The following is a 23052-nucleotide window of genomic DNA, read 5'->3' as shown; positions in this document are numbered from 1 at the left end:
ATGAATTGCTAAATAATGAGTTTTTTTTCTTTAGAACAAATGTATTTTTTTTTCTTGTTTTTTTTCTTTTGTGTGTGTGTGTGTGTGTGTGTGTGTGTGTGTGTGTGGATGCGTGTGTGCTTGGGGAGTGGTGGCAGGGCGGGGGGGGGGGGAGGGGAGGGGGTTGAGGAGGGCCGTAAAGCACCACCTTTGGTGGTAGCCAGTATTACAGATCGTCTCCCTTTATTGTTAACTGCACTCACTACTATTATGGCCCACTTGTTCAGTACCTGCTATTATGGCCCATATACCTGTATCACCCATGCACCCTATTATGTCACATAGTTTCTTGGCATGCGTTATGAACGTCATAAATTTAATTCTTCACTCACATTGGGTCATAGATCAGATATATGAAGTTTAAGATCTTTTGGATAAGGATTTCAATTCAACAATTATGGCTGGAATAACATTTCACTGATGACATCATCGGTATCACCCTATATACGCCATGGGGAGTTGATGACATTTGACAAGTTTCAATTTTTTCGTTGAGCGGTTTCAGACAAAATGATGTCCAAATGTTTATTTTAATCCAATATGGCTACCACACCATGTGACCTACAACATCAGACTTAGCAATATAATATTATCGATGATGAGTCTCTCCTATGTTTAAAGTTTGGCTTCGCTCAGAAAAGCTGTTGCAGCAAAAGACATTTTAAAAGAAAATATATTGATGCGGACAAACACACAAGTGTGTGAGCACGCACACATATACACACACACACACACACACACACACACACACACACACACACACACACACACACACATACACACACACACACACACACACACACACACACACACACACACACACACACACACACACATACACACACATACACACACACACACACACACACACACACACACACACACATACACACACATACACACACACACACACACACACACACACACACACACACACACACACACACACACGTTGGCAGACAGGGGGCATTGCAATAGTCTCCCATCCCTTTTGGGGCGAGACCATCATATACGTTGTGATCAAAAATAAATAAATCAAAAACTATAAAGTCCATTTCTAATAATGTGCCGCAGCACATTGCCCACCATAGGCCGAGAAAGGTACTCCCACCAAAGTTTATTCAAAGTTTATCCAAAGCTCGGAGTTGTGTATTAGTTAAATGTGAGGTGTCGTCAAGCAGCAGAACAACGCACTCACTTGCTGCCAAGCTCGAGAGCCTCCTTGTTCGCCGGTGGGACGACAAAGCAGATCGAGGGCACTATTGCTTCACTACCAACCGAGTTTATCACCTTCCACTTATCACGCTGAGAATTGTCCTCCAAAACGCATTCGTCATCTTTATAAAGGGTGATCTGTTAAATTGAGGCAGAAAAATCTCCAGTTTGTTCAGGCTCAATCATGACACAATATCCTGACAGTAGAATGGACAAATTGGCCTACCTCCATTTGTTTGTAATTGCAGATGGCTTTGATGGGCAGTGTGCTCCACACACGATTCTCAGGATTCCTCGCTTTCACCTGCACAATGCTCTTGGCCTGCGAGGCCAGTGTGGTGACCCTCTGATTCAAGATGAGGAGTTGCTCTTTCTCCTCCTGTGAAGCATCATAACATAACAAGCAAGACAATTCGATCTTACCTCAATTGCCAAAACTTTAATGCTTATTTCTTGTGCTCCACTAATGTCAGTCAATAACTTCTGACCATTGGATTTGTCCTTCCTAAGCAAATCGGGGATCGTAAGACAGTCTGGTTTTCTAGGACTAACCATGGAGTCTTGCAGAACGTCTTCCAGGCGACTAAGATGGTTGCTTCGGTCACACGAGTATTTCTTATGCATCATCTCTTGCCTGGATTTCAAATCTCTTTCCAACGCTTTTGCATCATTGAAGAACTGTGGTAAAAGAAAAGAATGAATCATTTTCCACCTTTCCTTAGTCTTTTTATTTTTTATCTACAAAATATCTTTTAAAAAGTGTTCATTGTGAAACAAATAAATGTGGGAATATTTTCATTGTGATTAAACGCACACATGCAAAACTTCCTGTTACACAATATTATACAAGGATGTCGAGCATGATTCCCCACCAAATCATGGCAGACACGTAATGTTTGCTTTCCTTGACAGGCCACAACATACTGTACTAGTGCGGCCAATGAGCTTGTAGTCAAATAAATATGTGGTCCCCTTAGTTCACAGGATCTGTTGCAGCTTCTTTGCATGCTCAGGCAGTCATAGGATGGAAACGAAGTTAATTCAGCACTTCCATGATCTTTTCCGCCCGAGCTAATCCTCCTGCCTCCCATCCCCAAGCCACCTCCTTTCAAATGTCTAGTTTTTCCTTCCTGAGAGTTTCCTTCTGTATCCATCAGATACAAAAGTCGACCCCACATGTCCTTCCCTAACCATCATTCCTCCCCACACCCATTTTTTATCCAAGTCCTATTACGGTCTGTGACCTTTTTCTTCTTCCTTCTCCCCCCCATGACAGATGGAAACCCCGCCGGGTGTGCCATGTTAATATGCTTAAAAGGTACTATGAGCGTGAGGCCGACCTCGGCCGGCCAGTTGGTAGGTCATATAAAGCATCAAGATATTGACTCCAGTGAATCAGACAGCGATGGTCTATCTATATGAACCTGAGAGGGAACTGATGGGGGCTTTTAGTACAACCGTACCCCTTGAAAATTGTACATATTTTGGGTCGAGATAATGTCATTGCAGATGCTCTATCTCGAGCTTAAGATAATTTCTGGCACATGCATCTTAGCTATGATGCCTGTAAATGTCACGATATGTGGATGTTTGTTTATTGCACTGTTTATGCTGTGTATTGAAACTAATCTGCCGTTGTAAAAGAAAACTTTGCTTCGGGTAAAGTTTCATTCTTTAAGGGGGGAGGTGTTATGGTCTGTGACCTTTTTCTTCTTCCTCCCGCTCCCCCCCCCCCCCCCCCCCCCAGTGAGTTAGACCAAGTGGTTTCGTCCATGGGTATAAAGCCTATGATTGGCTGTGGGGCAGGAAGGTGATTCAGAGGAGAGAGTGGCCATTTTGGAAGAGGGCTCATGGCGGAGTGCCTTTTCGTGTGCTTGTAGAGTTGTCAGCGAAAATCTCTCCACCTGAAGGTTGTGCCGGATCAAGCCATGCGGCCACATCTGTACCTGAAGGTTGACTTGTGCCAGATCAACCCCTGCGGCCACATCTGTACCTGAAGGTTGACTTGTGCCAGATCAACCCCTGCGGCCACCTCTGTACCTGAAGGTTGACTTGTGCCGGGTCAACCCCTGCGGCCACCTCTGTACTTGACGGTTGACTTGAATTAAACTCTTGCTACCGCTGGACCTGCACTGGGGCCTACTGCTGGGCCTGCATTGGGGCCTACTACAGGGCCTGCACTGGGGCCTACTGCTGGGCCTGCATTGGGGCCTACTGCAGGGCCTGCACTGGGGCCTACTGCTGGGCCTGCATTGGGGCTTACTGCTGGGCCTGCTTTGGGGCCTACTCTTGGACCTGCCAATCCTACCCTCTCATGCTGGCCTACTCTGGTTTTTCCCTCTCCTCTCCCTTCTTTTTTATGTGTAGGAATAGATTTTGAGGGTGATAACCCATTAATAAAGCCGGTGTGATTGAAGGCTTGGTGTGCTTCAGGCCGTAACAGTCCCCTTCTATTTTATCCTTCAACACGGCTGTTGTTGTTTCCCCGCTCTCTCTCTCTCTACTGTTCCTTCTGTTATGTTGTGTCCTCATCCATTCAATGTTCTAGCTATTCCATGAGCCGAGACTCTATACAAAAAAGCTTAATATTAACCTTATGTAGGTACAGTGCTATGTGTACACTTCCAACCCTTCACTCAATAATTCATGCTATGACTTATCAAATGCACCATATAGTCCACTTTTGATGAAATAAGGTTGCATGCAGAGTAGTAATAGTACCTTAGCAGCATGCTGCATTTAACAGTTTATAACAAGAACGAGCAATAAGAGAGTGCAGACCCTCGCCAGGACATGTTTTTAAGGCTTTTGTGTTAAAACAAATATGGCGGCCAAACCACGTGATCGATGATGTCATCTTTTTTTTTCTCCACCAATTTATTCCTCGATGACGCTCAAGAAATTTCATTTTGATCGGATGAAATTTTGTCAATTATGACGTCATAATAGAGGCACCTATGACATCATCATTAACCTATGTTATTCCCCATGGAGAGTTCTTTACAATGAGCCATGTCTCCATTTTTTCTGTGCAGCGCTTTCGGAGATATGGAGGTGCAAAATCTTTCAGTTTTTCCAAGATGGCACCCGTACCAAGTGACCTATGATGTCACAGTTATTTAAAAATATATACAGGAAGAGGTGCACCTATGGTGAAAATTTCCTGTCAATCCAATCAATGGTTGAAGAGAAAATCATATTTGGTCTGTGCGGACGAACAAACAAACCAACAATAAATATGTCGTGCATAGCACAAAACTTGCGAAAACCCTAAAATACATTGTTGGCCTGTGCTGATCTCAAAAATAATTTGTGGTTAAATTCAGTGGACAGATATGCAAATCCTCTTCAAATTTCAAGTTAAATTTGGCCTATGTTGACCTTTTGGCCTATGTTGACTTCAAAAATACTTGGTGGTTGAATTCAGTGACCAGATATGTAAATCCTCTTAAATCAGATGAAAATTGAGGATTTTAGAAATTCAATCGAGTCAACTGGATGACAATTGATGATTTTAGAAATTTGGCCTATGTTGACCTTTTGGCCTATGTTGACCTTTTGGCCTAAGTTGACCTCAAAAATAGTTGGTGGTTGAATTCAGTGGCCATACATTCAAATCCTCTTAAATTTCAAGTCAATTGGATGAAAATTGAGGATTTTAGAAATTTGGCCTGTTGACCTTTTGGCTGATGTTGACCTAAAATATAATTGGTGATTAAATTCAGCGACCAGATATGCAAATCCTATTCAAATTTCAAATCAATCAGATGAAAATTGAGGATTTTTGAAATTCGACAAAGTTGGTGACCTTTGGCCTATGTTGACCTATTGACCTTTTGACCCCAAAAACAATAAGCTTCTTGCTTATGACGAACTCTTCCATTTGGTGGAGTTTCGTGAAGATCGGTTGAAAATTGTGACCTGTAGGCGACTAATATACAGACAAACAAACAAACAAACAGAATAACGCATAAGACCAACCAATATACTTGAAAAATCCTCCATTTTCACAAGTATATTTCCATTTTCGCCTTCCATCAACGCCAAACAGGAAATCAGAGCTGTCTCCCTTGACATATCTTGTGCCTTTGATACGGTCGAGCACCCCACTCTGCTCACGAAACTCTCCTCCTATGGTATCCATGGAAATCTCCACGCATTGCTTGCGGACTTCCTCTCTAGTCGTAGTCAACGTGTGGCCCTGAATGGATTTCTCTCATCTCCCCTTCCTGTTCAGGCTGGAGTTCCCCAAGGCAGTGTTCTGGGCCCTGTGCTTTTTTTGATATTCATCAATGATCTTTCCGACTCTTTGGAAAATCCTCTCTATCTCTTTGCTGATGACTCCACTCTCTGCGGCTCCATATTTCAACCCTCAGATCGGCAGGCAGCAGCCTCTTCACTCTCGGCAGACCTGGACAAAATCACAAACTGGTCAAACAAGTGGAACATGTCTTTCAATCCTGACACATCTCACACTCTCACTATGTCTCTGTAAAAAGACTGTCTGGAAAACCCTCCAGTCTATTTTCTCAACAATCCTCTCTAAGAAGTTCTGTCACTCAAGCTTTTGGGTCTAACTATCTGCCATGATCTTTCCTGGGAAGACCACATTTCCAAGCTGGCCTCCAAAGCCAGTCGCCGACTGGGCATCCTCCGTCATGCGAAGTCCTTCCTTGGCACAGCTGAGCTCCTCACCACATACAAGGCTTTCGTCCGCAGCTCAATGGAATACTGCTCTCCCCTCTGGGCTGTTGTTCCTGCCTCACACCTAGCTCGGCTTCACGCTGTTGAAACCAAAGCTTTCAGAATCATTGGAATCTCCTGCGATGAAGCTAACTCCAAGGGCCTTTCACTCACTCACCGCAGGCAGGTTGGTGGTCTTTCTGTCTTCTATCGACTCCTCTCCGGCCTTGCTCCCCCAGCTCTCTCTGTGGTCTATCCCCCTAATATTCCTACAGGATGCATAAGATCTGCCAGCAACCGTCTTCTGGCAAAACTACCAAAATCAAGACTCTCTCTTCACCTTCAGTCTTTCATTCCTCTTTTGTCCTGCCTCTGGAACAAACTTCCACACTCTCTTCAATCCCACTCCTCCCTCCAGGTCTTTAAAACAGCTGCTCACCACCATCTCTTATCTTCCCCCATCCAAAACCATGATCTTTTCTACCCCTGTTAATACACCCCAAATCCATATCTTTCATTCCCCGACTTCATTCCTGAAATTCCTTGTAGTGTCAATTTGTTTGGTACTGTGTACCCCTTCCCTCCCCCTCCCCCCAGCCCTCTCCCTTCGAACAGATCTCTTGATGTCCTTGTTCTCTATTGTTGTGCTTGTGTGCTTCCCTCTCTCTCCCCATCTTGTCTCCCCCTCCCTTTATTGTTTTACGTGTCCGTTTATGTTTTTTGTGTTTTATGTGCTAATATGTGTTTGGTGTGCTCGCTCTTACATGAGCCTCGATCTTGTGTACAAAAAACAAACAAAAGAAAAAGCAACAAACAGACAAACTGACTCAAATGCAATGCCCTCTCCTCTGGCAAGGGTAATAAAAATGATTTAACTAAAACAGCCCTTTATAAAATGTCTTTTCATGTTGACAAATAATCTTTCACCCTCCACGGTTGGACTATGGACAAAGTCAAAAATATACATGGACAAAATAATATGGTGGTGAGCAGCTGAACAAAAATATACATGGACTATGGACAAAATATACACGGCGTCAAAGTGAGGCTCAATAAATACTTCTCAGGTGGTTTTTCTTTTCTTATCGACTCAGAACAGTGTATGTGCCATGGCCTTAAGGAAGAAGAAATGATCACGTTACAAGACCCTCCCTCACCTGGAAATAGGCTGTATTTTCCCTCAAATGGACCTCGATACAGGTGCAGATCTGTAGGATCCAGTCCCACTGAGTCTTCATGGCAGCAAGATATGACTGCAAGCACAGAAACTTGTACTATCAAAAATATAGTTTTACATGAGCAATGCTTATCAGCGTCCATCATCAAAATCATTCTGTTATAACATAAAGGTGAACATCATACTGACCTCAATTGTTTGCCGTGCTGGGTGATTGCTTGCGAGAAGCTGTTCTCCACTGTCTTGGATCTCATTTATTCTCGACTCTTTCTTTTCAAGGTCTTTTATGAGAGCCTAGTTGGGATTAAAGATGCCACAAAGGGTTGAAGTAAAAAGTAGAACGGCACTCCATAGAGCGCATTTCTCCGCCAGGCTAAACAGTTTATGTTTTGTATCCACTGACAGGCCGGGTCTGCATCCAGACCTGAACCAAAGTCGAATCAGCTTGTTCTTGTCACACACCCAAATACTCCACCAAGTTTTGTCAAAAGTTCATCCATAACTTTTTGAAATATCGTGCTCTATATCATTTTGGCCCTATCACTCAATGGCAAAGAATCACTTTTACAAAATCAAAAAATTATCGTATCCGGATCCGTATTTGGATTTTCACCAAAATCTAATTGATTCGTCCTTGTCACACACCCAACCTGTCCACCAAGTTTCGTCGAAATCCATCCAAAACCTTTTGAGATAACCTGCTCCATATGTATATATAGTTTTTGGCCCTATCTTATCTCTCCATGGTGAAGAATCACTTAAAAAATTATAGGATCCGGATCAGGATCTTCACCTAAATCTCATTTCGTCGTTGTCACACACCCAATCTCTCCACCAAATTTCGTTCAAATCCATCCAGAACTTTTGGAGATGTCCTGTTCACAAACAGACAAACAGCCAAACCTTCACTTTCGGTGGCAGAGGTAAGAAAAAAAATTCTGAATAACCAAGTGCTTTTAGAGAAAATTTGATTTATAGATCCCAAATATTTTTCACCATCAACAATAACAGATTATTTACACCATATCAATATACAATTTGAAAACTATACAGGCTTACCTGAAGTAAGGAGCTGCTACAAACCCCATTCCCATGGCCATTAAACACACATTTTTTTAGTAAAGTGTACATGCTTGTATGTTCTATGGTTGCCTGACCCTAATTGCCCCATTGTCAGTACTTCACCCTCATCCCTGATTTTAGATTAGGTGGGGCACAAAAATTTACATAGCACTGAAAAATATAATTTCACCGAGCAGAGGGAGGGGAACATTTTTTGTGGTTGTTTCTTTTTGTCATCAATTCCAAAGACTATTCTAAATATGCACAAAGAACGCTATATACATACACTTGAAAATAAGTTCTCTAATAATAAAAAGTTTTCTCAAAACGCAACATTTATTTAAATTATTGTGTTAAAAACCCAATTTAACCCCCTCCCATTAAAAACCCAATTTAATGAAGAGGAGACATTACATATAATGAAATAAATTCATCATTGACTCCGTCTTCTACCGACTCCTCTCTGGCCTTGCCCCCCCCCAGCCCTCTCTGGGCTCTTTCCCCCAAATATTCCTACAGGTCGCACAAGATCTGCCTGCAACCCTCTTATGGTTAAACTGCCAAAATCAAGACTTTCTGCTCACCTTCACTCCTCTTTTCTCCCGCCTCTGGAACAAACTCCCTCACTCTCTTCAATCCCACTCCACCCTCCAGGTCTTTAAAACAGCTGTTCACCACCATCTCTTATCCTCCCCCATCCAAAACCTTGATCTTTTCTACCCCCGCTAATTTCGGTCCCCTTGTGTTTTATACCTCTCCCCCCCCCCCCCTCCCCTCCCCTTCCCATGCCTCCTGCCCCCAAGCCCTCTCCCTCCCACACTTCTCCCTGCTCTCAAATGTTGTGGTTGTGTGCTTCCCCTTCTCTCCCCATCTTGTCTTCCGCTCCCTCTTTTTGTATATTTTGTTTGTCTGGTTGATTTGTTTGTGAAATAAATGTTAGCTCTTTCACGAGCCTCGATTCAGTATACAAAAAAAATTAATAATAATAATAATAATAATTGACTATCCTTGTTCATTATTAGACACAATGTGGTAAGAAGACCAATAAGTAAGATGTATCTTTGGGGATTGTGTCCCAACGTACCGTGTGGCTTTCCTTCTTGGCGGCCAATGCAGTATTCCTGTCGGTCCAGTCATAGACAATTTCTTCATCTTCACGTGCATTTAGCCACATCAGTTCCTTGGTGGCGCGTTGCACAAAACCCTGAAGGGTCTCGAGGTTACGCAGCCTACTACGGGAGGCATTCTGTTTTTTGGTAGATGGTAAAGAAGGGAATTAAGCAATATGAGAGAAAGAAGATAAAGCAATATGAGGGAGAGGGAGAGCAATTTGGGTTCATAATTGCTACATCATAACTATAGCTCTACTACTATTACTAGAACTACTATTTTAATGGTCCCAAATAATCTCGCCTTCTTGTAGTTGAGATCAGCCATAGTTGAGATATGCCCAAGTATTTCACAAACCCGCTGGCCAGGTCTGACATTTGACTGAAGTTGAATTTGGTCAGGGTGTTGGCAATAGCTCACCTACTCTTTGTGAAGGACACCGAGGAATCCTTAAGGTCCACCAACTAATGCTAGCAGACAAGACATCAAGCAACGCATCCATCTGAGGCACGTCCTGCCCTTGAAGCACCAATCTGACAGTTTATAGTCAGGCCAAAAATCGAACCCAGATTAGACTGTTGAAAGCTAAGTGTGTTACATCTGCAGAATGATGTCTCCTAACATCCTTGTCATGCATGGGATATACGGACAATCTCCTACATGAGCCTTCAGCCCTGTTCACTCCAAGAGCAATAATAACAAGAGCAATGAGAGATTGCAGACCCTCACCAGGACGTGTTTGCATGGTATTTATTAGCTGCTGTGTTTGTGTGGTTTATTGACGACAGATTTATGTTCAATCCAATATGGCTGCCGAACCACGTGACCGATGACGACATCAATTAAAATCTCCCATACAATGTTTGTGTAGATCATGCTCAAGAAATTTCAAACTGATCGGATCAAACGCTCTACTTGTCTAATTATGACATCATAATGAAGGCACTTATGACATAATCATGAATATATGTTGTTCTCCACGGGGAGTACTTGACAATGAGCCATGTTTCAATTTTTCAATGGAGCGGTTTCAGAGATAGAGGTGCGAAGTTTTTCGGCAATTCAATATGGCGCCCATACCACATGACCTATTATGATGTCATAATTATCATTAAAAATTCTACAGCAGGATGCGCTCCTATGGTGAATTTTTTTTGGCAATCGGACCAACGGTTGCAGATAAAAGCATACTCACGTTCTGTGCAGACAAACAGACAGACAGACAAAAAACGGAACGAAATGCAACATCCTCTCCTAAATATGATGACCATGACCGTACATTTCTTCAGGTGCAGTTACACTTCAACAAAAAGGAGATTCAACAAATAATTTAATGTGCCGATCAACTCTCGCTACCTTTTTCCACCATGATGGCAGGCAGTGGAAAGGAGTAGGATAATACCCTGTTTATTTGTTGGATCAATGGTATAGAAGGATTCAGGGAAGACAAATACTGTATGGGTATTTTTATATGAGTATATTTTTATACAATCGGACCCCGACATTCATGTGGGTTCCCGGAAAATGTCACAAATGTCGAATCCGTGAATGTGGGGGCATTGTTTCAATGGGAAAAGGGGGGTAGATTCCCCGAGGTTGCGGGGTCATAGGGGAATTTTTTATAAAGATTAAAATGTTTTCCACCACAAATGCACATGATTACAGTTTCATAATAAAATGTTTACAAATTTTAAAAAATCGACAACACCAGGTACCGTTTCCAATGTTTATTGAAGTAATGCAATTACAGTTTATCAAAAGTGCTTAACCATACCGTACCGTGAAAGTAAAAAAACACACCACCATCATTTACCGTTTAAATTTTTTATTTTACAAACACCTGCAACTTTCAAATGATGATTATGATGATTAATTAGAATCCAGTGAGTTGGCCGACCCAGGTGAGGGTGCTGATGAGTCGTGCACTGAGGGGAGGTAGGACAGGCAGGAGAGGGTGCTGAAGCTGTTCAGGTAGAGGGACCAGGTTGAAGAAAATGTGTGATCGTGAGCTGCCTGACAGATTGCCGCAGGTTTCTGTGCGGCTCTTTGTATGGGAAGATCATGTCATCCAGCCCCCTCTTAAGCTTGAGGAAACACCCCACGACCGGGTCGGCTTCTTGCACCCTGTCCCCAATTGCCCGCATGTCCTGCAGCACCTCAGCCAGGAAGCTGGCCGTGAGGTTGAACCTCGGCACTTCTTCCTCCTCATCACTGCCCGTCTCCTCCTCCTCCTCCTCTTCCTCAGAAACCTTGGTAATGGTGTCCAACTCCTCCTCGGTGAGATCGTCACCACTCGAGGTGATAAGATTCTCCAACTCCTCAGACTCCATGTCATCAAAGCCTTCCCCTTCCAACTACCGTGCCAACCCGACAATTTCTTTCCTCTCCATTGTGTTGTCTGGAAATCCTGTAAGGGTTTTCACTGCCTGTGGTCACAGGTTTTGCCAGAATGCATTGATGATGGAGGCTCTCACCTCGTCCAGCGACTCCTTGATGGCACCGATGCAGTGGGCTATGTTGAACTCTTTCCAACGCTGCCCTTTGGTGAGGCCTTGGTTAGAGTCAATTGCATCCAAAATGCGGTGAAATGTGCAGAAGTCATTTTAAAAGTGGAGATTACATGTTGGTCGAGCGGCAGGATCAGGGAGATAATGCTGGGCAGGAGGAATATCGCCTCGACATTCGGGTGAGCCACGTTCAGATCCGCGGGGTGGCCAGGAGCGTTGTCGATGAACAGGAGAACCTTGAATACAAGGTTTTGTTTCACCAGGTACCTCTCCACTTGAGGGACAAAACAGTTATGAAACCAGTCCACGGAAATTTCTGCCGTCACCCACACCTTCCTGTGGGCCCTCCAAAACACGGACAGCGTTTGTTTGTTCTTGCCTTTGAGAGCATTTGGGTTCAGGGAATGGTCCAGCATCATGGGCTTCATCATACCTTTTTTATTCATATTATTAATTCATTTTATTCATTCAACTTCATCATACCATCATACCATCATACCCTTTTGTATTTGCGCAGAGGAGAAGAGATATACCCAGTCCTTGGCAACTGATTCCCGATGATAGTCCGGCAGCTAAGCTAAATATAGCATAACAATTGTGCATTTTGTGAGGAAAGCACCAAATTTGGCACACTAGTAGACTATCATATTATGAAAAGATCTGGATATTGGGCCATCTCAGATTCAGCCCCTGATGGCTATGGCAGCCATTTTTCAAAATGGCCGCCAGCGGTTACTGACTGTTATGATACATATCTGCTTTACTGGGGAGGAATGCAGGTTGACAGTGAAGGTTTATTTACTAATAAAGGTCCAATAATGGTCAAAGAAAGTGACAATTTGATTTGGTTGAGAAAAAAAAGTTAAAGTGGACTAATTAGTCTAATTAAGACACAGATTCTGAATGAAAACCAATGATAAACATACATAGCACTATTGGCTTGGCACCTGGTAGTAGAAGTGGCAATAGTATTTATGACTATGGGCTAGTAGTGGGGCGGCTTAGCCCAAATATTCAAAAGAATTGTGCATTTTGTGATACAAGCACCAAATTTGGCACAAATGTACATTAATATGTTGCGAACATTTTCAGATATTGGGCCACTTGAAATTCCGTAATTTTTTTTTCAAATTTTTTCAAATTTCGTAATTTCAAATTTTTCGGGTGACACCGTCACAATTTCGGTCTTCGAGGCCGGCCGATAGGCAAAGTGTGACCGGAAGGGACGAGGTTCTCCTGACCACGTGGCCCTCGATCTGGGAAGCGAGAGGCGTTCCATTAGTGGACGCGCCCCTCACGCCCGACTTTTGGGCGGCCCGGCAGGCCGTTTGTTTTGACGTTCCGTGACAGGCCCCGCACCCCCACCTCCGGGCCGACCGGAAGCTTGTGCTGAGTACATCATACCTGAACAACTCAGTGAGGCAGAACACAGCAGTGCACACCAGGGTGACCCCTTCAGTGCATAAACCAATTAACCTGTCCACTGCAGGGCATATAGAAATGAAGTTATTTTCTGCATATAATAATAATATAAGTTCAGTTCTATATAACAATTTCTGTTATCACCACTACCACTACAACTACCACTACTACTACTACAAGCTTTGTCTGGAATTTTGTGGACTAACAGACAAACAGACATACAGACAAGCTGGGATCAAAACATTACCTCCTTCCACCATTGAGTGTAGAGGTAAACATCATGGAAATTATATCATGCCCTAGATTTAATTCATGCTTACCCGTGTATTTGCTTCACTGGTTCACAAGGTCTTTTGCATACATGTAATTCAGACTCTCGTCTTCATTGCTGACCACACAATGTTCGCAACATATTAATGTACATTTGTGCCAAATTTGGTGCTTGTATCACAAAATGCACAATTCTTTTGAATATTTGGGCTAAGCCGCCCCACTATATCGGCCGGCCTCGAAGACCGAAATTGTGACGGTGTCACCCGAAAAATTTGAAATTACGAAATTTGAAAAAAATTGAAAAAAAAAATTACGGAATTTCAAGTGGCCCAATATCTGAAAATGTTCGCAACATATTAATGTACATTTGTGCCAAATTTGGTGCTTGTATCACAAAATGCACAACAGGTTTGCTATGCTGCTACACTATAGGAGAAAACCGGTTTAATTCATAACTAATTTATCCTACTCTCTAAATTCCCAAAAGGTGCTTTGGTGCATGAACTTTGACAACTATATCAGGAGAAAATCGACCCTTGATTCTGTCTATGTATGTGTGGGCATGTGTGTGTTAACAATTACATTGTGTCATTGCAGGTCCTGATGGTGGTGGTTGCTGGTGAACAGAAGATGCATGTAGATTAATGGTGGTGGTTGCTTATGAACAGAAGATATAGCCTAGTGTAACATTGAACAACTTGACTATGTCCAAGAGCTTCCAATTGGTTGGCCTTGAGCGTCCTGTCCCATCAACATCAACGCACCCAACTCAGACTAACTGGAAGCTGTGTATCATTTGCCAAGAGGACAAAGCAGAGTCTCTGACATGTCCTTCACAGTCCAAGCGAAAAGACTCTGGGAGTGGGTACAGTAAACTCGCAGCCAATTTGATCAGATTCAGTGAGCTTGGACAACTTCCAGGAACACTTCAGTTGGAAAGACTCAATGAAGGGTATGGCATTGAAGCGGCCATGGTTGCAAACAATGCTTTGTACCATCAAACATGCAAGCTCAAATATAACAATACAAAATTGCAAAGAGCAGAAAAGCGAACACTCATGACAGAAGGAGAGATCCATGACGTACCAGATGCGTGCAAACGCACCAGATTTCATTCAAGATCATCAAGTACAGAGAAGGCCCAAGAAGCCCAGTGTTTCTTCTGCAGACAAACTGCAGGAACCGATGGTCTTCACGAAGTTGCAACATTTCAAATGGACAGTAAAGTTCGAGACTGGGCAGCCCTTCTTGAAGACACAGAACTGCTCGGTCGACTCAGTGCCGGGGACATGGTCGCCCAGGAAGCCAAGTACCATAAGAAGTGTTTATCAGTGCTGCACAACCGTGTTAGAAAGGCCCAGTCTGAGGGACCCAAGTACAAAGACAAGGAGCGAGAAGTATCAGGTATTGTCTTCGCCGAACTGGTCCTCTACATAGAAGAAGCTAGGCTAGATGAGGAGACAGCACCGGTGTTCAAGTTAGCTAATCTCGTAGAGCTCTATCAGTCCAGAATGGAACAGCTAGGGGTTAAGCTCGACACAAGGGTCCACTCCACACGACTGAAGCAGAGACTCCTTACCCAGTTCCCTGACATGCGCGCCCACACAAAGGGGAGAGACGTCCTGCTGGTATTTGAAGAAGACGTTGGGGCTGCTCTCATCAAAGCCTGTGAGCTGGACAGTGATAATGATGTGGTCCATCTTGCACATGCTGCACAGACCGTGCGCCGCCACATGTTTGAAGAAGCTAAGCCCTTCAACGGATTCCCTGAAGGATGCCAAGAAGAATCTGTGCCATCACTGCTGCTTGCCCTGGTGAGCATGGTCCTAGAGGGTCCCAGCATTAAGGATCAGATGGCAGACACAACCCCTGCAGCACTTGCCATTGCCCAGATGCTGAAGTTTGAGACTGTCAGGAATGTGAAGAAGATTGGCCAAGAGCAGTTCCAGGCTTTCACCAGAGAATGCCTGGTGGAAAGGACCAAGCCAATTGATGATGCAATTTGTCGGAACAAGCTAAGGTGTTCAGCACTTCCACCCCAAGAAGTGTGAGCAAAGGGAAACAGCAGCTGGCCTCTCTCAGGAACGACGTGTAACTTTTCTCACGGCTCTACATTGGTTGCCAGACGAAGGATGGAAACCTTGAAGAGTTATTTCGTCATGAGAATCAAGCGTGTCCTCCAGCTCTCTCCGATGGAGAAAGTCTCCGTCTAGGTACGAAGAGTGATCTCCTCACATGCTTGGAAGAGTTCTCCAATGCCCAATCAGAGGCTCCTGATACCACCAGCCTAGTTCTTGATGGGGCAGTCATTGTCCAGATGCTGAAGCCTGCGGTAGCCAAGAACTTTGATGACTATGCCCAGGATGTCTTCATACCGTACCTGTCAACAAAGCTTCCGACTGTGTCACGCCTGGACCTGGTCTGGGACCGCTACGTTGCTGATTCACTGAAAGGCAGTGCAAGATCAAAGCATGGAAAAGGAGTGCTTAGACGCGTGGTCGGAGCAGCAGTTATACCTGGAAACTGGCAGAACTTCCTCCGAGTGGACACCAACAAGACCGAGCTGTTCAAGTTCCTATCAGAAGCTATCTTCAAGTGGTTTGACCAGGATGACAAGCAGCTGGTTATCACTGATGGAGAGGCAGTCCTGAGCAAGCCACCACTGCTAGACCTGGCCTTGCTCGCCCCATGCAGCCACGAAGAAGCTGACAGTCGAATGTTGTTGCATGCATCCCATGCAGCCAACCATGGTCACCACAAGATACTGATCAAGGCAGTTGACACCGATGTCGTGGTGTTGGCTGTGTCAGTGGCCCAGGGACTGCAACCAGAAGATGAACTGTGGCTAGCATTTGGCACTGGGAAGAGTTTTCGGTACCTGGCAGCCCACGAAATAGCAGCTGGCCTAGGACCAGAGAAGGCACAGGCACTCCTTATGTTTCATGCTCTGACTGTAGTCAGGTTCACTATGTCAATAAATTATATTTCGTTCAAAATCATGGTAGATTAGCAAACCTATACATTTTTGGAAAGGTTATAGCATAAGGAAACTAAAAATCAATGTTTACATTTGGAGAGATACCTGTATGGCGGCCATTTTTGATTTTCAAAATGGCCACTGTAAAATACATATTTTGTTCTATTTCTGCCTCTAATTACCCTAAAAACTTTTTAAAATATACTAAACCTATATTTTCAGGGACACGGAATCCAATGAAAGTATCAAATTAGTGCTATGGGGAATGGTAAGACATGAATCAAAGGTTTTGAATTGCAAAATACTGTCTTTATATTCGCGATAAGTTGCATAATCAAATACATGTTATCATTTTGTACAGGCAGTTAATAACATCAAAATGTGTCACAATAATTCATATCACCAAACATACACAGGCAGTCAGCAAAATCATATATACACATGCAGTCAGTATAACCTCACATCTACACAGGCAGTCAATGACAAAATATACACAGGCAGTCAATGGCATCAAACATACACGATTACAGAATATGCCATTTAGAGTTCGTCATCACTGTCCTGTGTGTCGTATCCGACAATATAGTCCGCATCGTTTTCACAGTCCGTTCCACACAAGCAAATGTCGGTCAAATTGATTGGCAAATCGAATTGGTCGAATGGTCGATCGAATCGAATTCGATGAATCGAATCGAATCGATCGAATGGTCGAATGGTCGATCAAAGCGATTGGTCGAATGGTCGAATGGTCGAATTGGTCGAATGGAATTGGTCGATTGGTCGAATTGGTCGGAATTGGCAAATGTAAACATTGATTTTCAGATTTTCCATGTAATAACGTTTCCAAAAATGTATAGGTTTGCTAATCTACCATGATTTTGAACGAAAAAACATTGTGAACCTGACTACTGGGTGTGACACTGTATCTAGCTTTGTTGGACATGGTAAGAAGACTGCCTGGACAATCTGGACCGTTCTGCCAGAACTTACGGACACACTGCTGAAGCTATCCTCTGCACCAAGTGGCATACCAGACGTTGTCATGCACACCATCGAGAGGTTCGTCATCCTGCTCTATGACAGAACCAGCACGTGCAAGGACATTGACAAGGCCCGGAAGAAACTCTTCGCGAAGAAGAACAACGTGCAGCTGATCCCGCCAACCAAGGCAGCTCTGGAGGAGCATGTGAAGAGGGTGGCCTACCAAGGAGGCCATGTGTGGGGTCAAACACTGCTACCAACGCCAGAGCTGCCTCCTCCAACCAGCTGGGGCTGGGTCAAGAATGACGAGGGGGTGTACGAGCCACACTGGACGAAGCTACCCAAAGCAGCCCACACCTGCTATGAGCTAGTATCGTGCAAGTGCAAGAAGAGCTGTGTGAAGCGTTGCAAGTGCAAAAAGGCCGCACTTGAATGCACAGCTTTGTGTGTGTATGAGGGAGAGTGCTCACAAAATTGAGAGAACAATAACAGAGCAGACTGTGTCACTGATTCAGAACAATTTCGATATCATACCAAACAGTAAGCAGATGTTCACTCGTATATGAATAACTCGATGCCATGAGTGGCGGCCATTTTGAAAAAAAACCGGCCATCTTTGATTTTCTAGTGGCATGCAAGTTTTTAAATATTATGTTTTAGAATAGTCTAACATTGGCAAATTGACACTAAAATCATTTAAATCAGACAACTCGATCAATTTCTATGAGTGAGATAGTCGTCCGGTACAACAAATAATTAGCGGCCATCTTGAAAAATGGCGGCTATCTTTAAACTTGAGGTGGCTACAGGTTATGTTTTTCTTAATTCAGCTTTTAATAAATGTTCAGACCAATGTTAGTGTTAGTATTATCCTTTGAACGACTGGTGCACTAAGGGTTTGTGAAATTATAGTAACCGCTAGCGGCCATTTTGGAAAATGGCTGCCACAGCCATCAGGGGCTGAATTTGAGATGGCCCAATATCCAAATCTGTTCATAATAGGATAGTCTACTCGTGTGCCAAATTTGGTGCTTTCCTCACAAAATGCACAATTGTTATGCTAAGTTGCCCCATTATGATATCCTCTTTGACATGAAAGTTCTCATGGGCATTTTTCCAGAAGAGCACGGTCTCATCTGCATTGAAAACCTGCTCTGGCAGGTACCCCTTCCCGTCGATCAGCTGCGCGGGTTTAGCAGGGAACGTTTTGGCCTCGTCGTGGTCCACAGATTTTTGATGTTGTGGAGACCGTACCACTCCTTGAAGAGGTGATAATAATCCCCTGCTCACTGTGAATGAACTGGGGCTGCTCATTCCCACATTTCTCAGCACATCACTCATGCTAGCGCCACCCATGCTCGTGCCAACCACGCCAGTCAGATGCGCATAAATAAGCATTGTGCAAATGAGAGATCCACTCAAAGGCAAGTTCTTCTCTGCGTTGCCCTCTATCCATACGCTGAAAGCGTTCCCCATCCTTTCTAAGTGGACATCCCGGACCTGGACGACTACCTTGGTGCCCGGTACAGCGCTCGCTGCAACACATTCTCGGATCACCTTCTCATTCTTCCGTATGTAGCGTACGGTGGATTTGTTCATGTTGTAATCCTTGCCCACAGAGGCTGTGCTCTCTCAAAAGTTGGTAAGCAGTTCCACTTTCTGGCTCAGGCTCATCACTTTCTTCTGCCTCTTGACAGTCGACGCATCTCCGAGGGAGAGCGAGAGGCCAACACACAGGTCAAAGCAACAGGACGAGAGGAATGATTGAGACCCAGGACACGGTGGACATAAGTAGTCATGCAGGAATTGTGGGTAACTGCAGAAGTGGTGAGTAATCTGCCCATTGTGTGTGGGGGATGTTAGTGGGTGATGCTGTATTCAGCAACTGATATAATAGATGTGGTGAAGTGTTTTATTGTGTATCGCATCGGGCATAACGTATTACGCAGCAGGTAATAGATAAGTGGGATGTTTTCATTGTGTAACAGCAAGGATGATGCCATATTCTGCAGATAATTTACAGAAGCACCAATCGATGCGGTGAAGCGTTTTCATTGGATAACTCGTGGGAATAGCATCTTAAGCAGCAGGTGATAGATGCGGTGGAGTGTTTTCATTCTATAACTCATGGGGCAAAACGTCTAACGCAGCAGGTGATAAATGTGGAGAAGCGTTTTCATTGTGTAGCAGCTCAGATGATGCCATATTGAGCAACTGGTAATATATGCAATGAAGCGTTTTCATTCTGCACAGTAACTCATGGGGGATGACGTCATGCACAGCTGGTGGGACATGCCGTGCAACTAGGTTTATAGTGTGAATGGTGGAACATGCCGTGCAACTTGGTTTATAGTGTGCATGGTGGGACATGCCGTGCAACTTGGTTTATAGTGCGAATGGTGGAACATGCCGTGCAACTTGGTTTATAGTGTGAATGGTGGGACATGCCGTGCAACTTGGTTTATAGTGCGAATGGTGGGACATGCCGTGCAACTTGGTTTATAGTGTGAATGGTGGAACATGCCGTGCAACTTGGTTTATAGTGTGAATAGTGGAACATGCCGTGCAACTTGGTTGATAGTGTGAATGGTGGAACATGCCGTGCAACTTGGTTTATAGTGTGAATGGTGGGACATGCCGTGCAACTTGGTTGATAGTGTGAATGGTGGAACATGCCGTGCAACTTGGTTTATAGTGTGCATGGTGGGACATGCCGTGCAACTTGGTTTATAGTGCGAATGGTGGAACATGCCATGCAACCTGGTTTATAGTGCGAATGGTGGAACATGCCGTGCAACTTGGTTTATAGTGTGAATGGTGGAACATGCCGTGCAACTTGGTTTACAGTGTGAATGGTGGGACATGCCGTGCAACTTGGTTTATAGTTTGAATAGTGGAACATGCCGTGCAACTTGGTTTATAGTGCGAATGGTGGAACATGCCATGCAACTTGGTTTATAGTGTGAATGGTGGGACATGCCATGCAACTTGGTTTATAGTGTGAATAGTGGAACATGCCGTGCAACTTGGTTTATAGTATGAATGGTGGAACATGCCGTGCAACTTGGTTTATAGTGTGAATGGTGGGACATGCCGTGCAACTTGGTTTATAGTGCGAATGGTGGAACGTGCCGTGCAACTTGGTTTATAGTGCGAATGGTGGAACATGCCGTGCAACTTGGTTTATAGTGTGAATAGTGGCACATGCCGTGCAACTTGGTTTATAGTGTGAATGGTGGAACATGCCGTGCAACTTGGTTTATAGTGCGAATGGTGGAACATGCCGTGCAACCTGGTTTATAGTGCGAATGGTGGAACATGCCGTGCAACTTGGTTTATAGTGCGAATGATGGAACATGCCGTGCAACTTGGTTTACAGTGTGAATGGTGGGACATGCCGTGCAACTTGGTTTATAGTTTGAATCGTGGAACATGCCGTGCAACTTGGTTTATAGTGCGAATGGTGGAACATGCCGTGCAACTTGGTTTATAGTGCGAATGGTGGAACATGCCGTGCAACTTGGTTTATAGTGCGAATGGTGGAACATGCCGTGCAACTTGGTTTATAGTGTGAATAGTGGAACATGCCGTGCAACTTGGTTTATGGTGTGAATGGTGGAACATGCTGTGCAACTTGGTTTATAGTGCGAATGGTGGAACATGCCGTGCAACTTGGTTTATAGTGTGAATGGTGGAACATGCCGTGCAACTTGGTTTATAGTGCGAATGGTGGAACATGCCATTAGGCTGGACCAAATCAGGGGTGATTTTCAATTTTTCATACTACAAGGTTGTAATTTACCTAAAAGTTGTGGCTGGGTAACAGAAACAAAACCATGAAATTTTTTTTCAAAAATATTGACGTCTTACGGTAAAACAGCCCTTTACCATAGCAACCGTTACAGACGACTCAAAAAATTCTTAAAATCGATGATTTCTCAGGCTGTGTGTGACCCCGAGTTGATTCTGGTACCAAAAGATTCAGAATTGAAAGCCAATGGATGATTGGATAGCTTAACAATGTCTGTGACACAATTCAATACAACTTTTATCCCAAAAACTCATTTTTATCTCAAATTTAAGGCATTTGTTTGAAAAAAAAATGAAAATTTTGCTTTTTAATCATAGGATAATCATTAATCAGAGCTATAGTCAAATTAAATGTACTTTAAATTAACTTTTGTCATTGATTAAGCTTTTTTGTCTCAAATTTAAGGTCTGACATTGAACATTGATAACAAAATAAAAAACCTAGTCCCAATTGTAATCAATGGAGGCCAATGACTTCTTAGTCACAACCTCAGTGGATGTTGCCAGTCCATGCAGCTTCTCCCTGACGCCCTTCACAACCCTGTATAGAGCCTGGAGCTGCGCCTCAGATTTGGGGGCCTTGTTAGTGTTCAAATCTGTGGCGAGTCCAAGTGTCCGCTCTGCTGCGTCATTGACAACTGGGAGTTTGGCCACAACTTCCTTGCCATGACGATAGCTGTCTGAGGTGGGCCACTGTGCAACGGGGAGCTTGACAAAACTGGAGTCAATACCCAAGAGTTCAAACATGCTCCAAGAGTCGTAACCAACAAAGTCTTTGAGGGCTTTACTCCCCAATTGCTGTGAGGCTGGCATCTCCTGTATCATGTTATGTGCAGTCCCATGGTACCTGAGCATAGCCCTTCTCATAGTCTGCTTGTCAGATGACGTTCTGTCCGAGAAGAGTGCCAAAGAGACCAATCTCTCTGAGAGGTACCACAAATGGTTTTGTAGCTTCTCTCGGGCCACAGTCACAAAGGACAGAAATTTGGCAGGCCACTTTGTTGGATTCTTTGCGATACTGGCCTCAGCCTTGAGGAGGTTCTTCATCAGGTACATGTCGTTAGATGGTGCATCTGCAGCACTGGTACATGTCAACCACGCTTTAGTGTAGAAGACTGACATGAATGCAGCGAGACTGGTTATGTCTTCCAGCTCTTCGGGTGTGTAGATATCTCCCAGCTGCCAACGGAAGAGTGCCACCTTTATAGTGTATAAAGTCTTGCTCATCCAACGGGCGTGGTGGAATGCCCCAGGAGCTTTGATAGTGATGGTCCTCATACCATCAGGGACAGTCCCTCCAAGAAACAGCAGTGTGAGGTGTGCCAGCTCCAGGTAGTCGTGTCGAAGAGTCTCCTTTGTGCTATTGTCCATCCACGTCTGAAGGAAGGTGATGGTGGCATGTACATGGCCAGCCAGCTCTCTCTGTTGAGCAGACACCTCGACCAATGTGTAGTTGCCCTGGTCCAATTCACTCCAAGTGTTGAGCAGTCGCTTGAACAGCTGTTCATTAGGTCCTGTGGTGCTGTGGTGGGGCCATACACTATTGAGCAAGACGCCCCTCCAACCAATTCGTGGATGTGGTGCCGACACGCCAATTGCAGAAGACTCCTGCCAAACTCAGTCTCCAGTCTTACTACGACTCCACTCTTGACCCCAGAGTTCACTGCCGTTGTATCGAAGACAAGAGCGCCTATCCTTGATGTGTGCAAGAGCGCCTTGAACGCCCTGATGAATGGTTACAGTAACAACCGAAAGCAGGCATTAAAATTAATGATTGTAAGCTGCTTTTGTTAACT

The 23052-nt window shown here is 44.1% G+C and overlaps 1 protein-coding gene across 7 annotated transcripts in view; it reads right to left on the bottom strand.

Moving 5' to 3' along the window:
- The window catches only part of PLEC (plectin), a 210202-nt gene that overhangs the window by 17336 nt on the left and 169814 nt on the right, over window positions 1-23052 (bottom strand). For all 7 annotated transcript variants that reach the window (XM_078783364.1, XM_068124605.2, XM_078783365.1 and 4 more), the window contains 6 exons: window positions 9261-9422; window positions 7304-7408; window positions 7095-7190; window positions 1807-1932; window positions 1481-1633; window positions 1238-1392 (listed from right to left, as the gene is read on the bottom strand). In XM_078783364.1, the coding sequence (XP_078639490.1) occupies window positions 1238-1392; window positions 1481-1633; window positions 1807-1932; window positions 7095-7190; window positions 7304-7408; window positions 9261-9422 (797 nt within the window). The remainder of the gene's footprint in view (window positions 1-1237; window positions 1393-1480; window positions 1634-1806; window positions 1933-7094; window positions 7191-7303; window positions 7409-9260; window positions 9423-23052) is intronic.

This window comes from Myxine glutinosa, chromosome 8 (assembly GCF_964187855.1).
Source record: "Myxine glutinosa chromosome 8, kmMyxGlut1.1, whole genome shotgun sequence".
NCBI lineage: Eukaryota > Metazoa > Chordata > Myxini > Myxiniformes > Myxinidae > Myxine > Myxine glutinosa.
The sequence above is the reverse complement of the archived record's forward strand: the minus strand, read 5'-3'. Positions and strand labels throughout refer to the sequence as shown.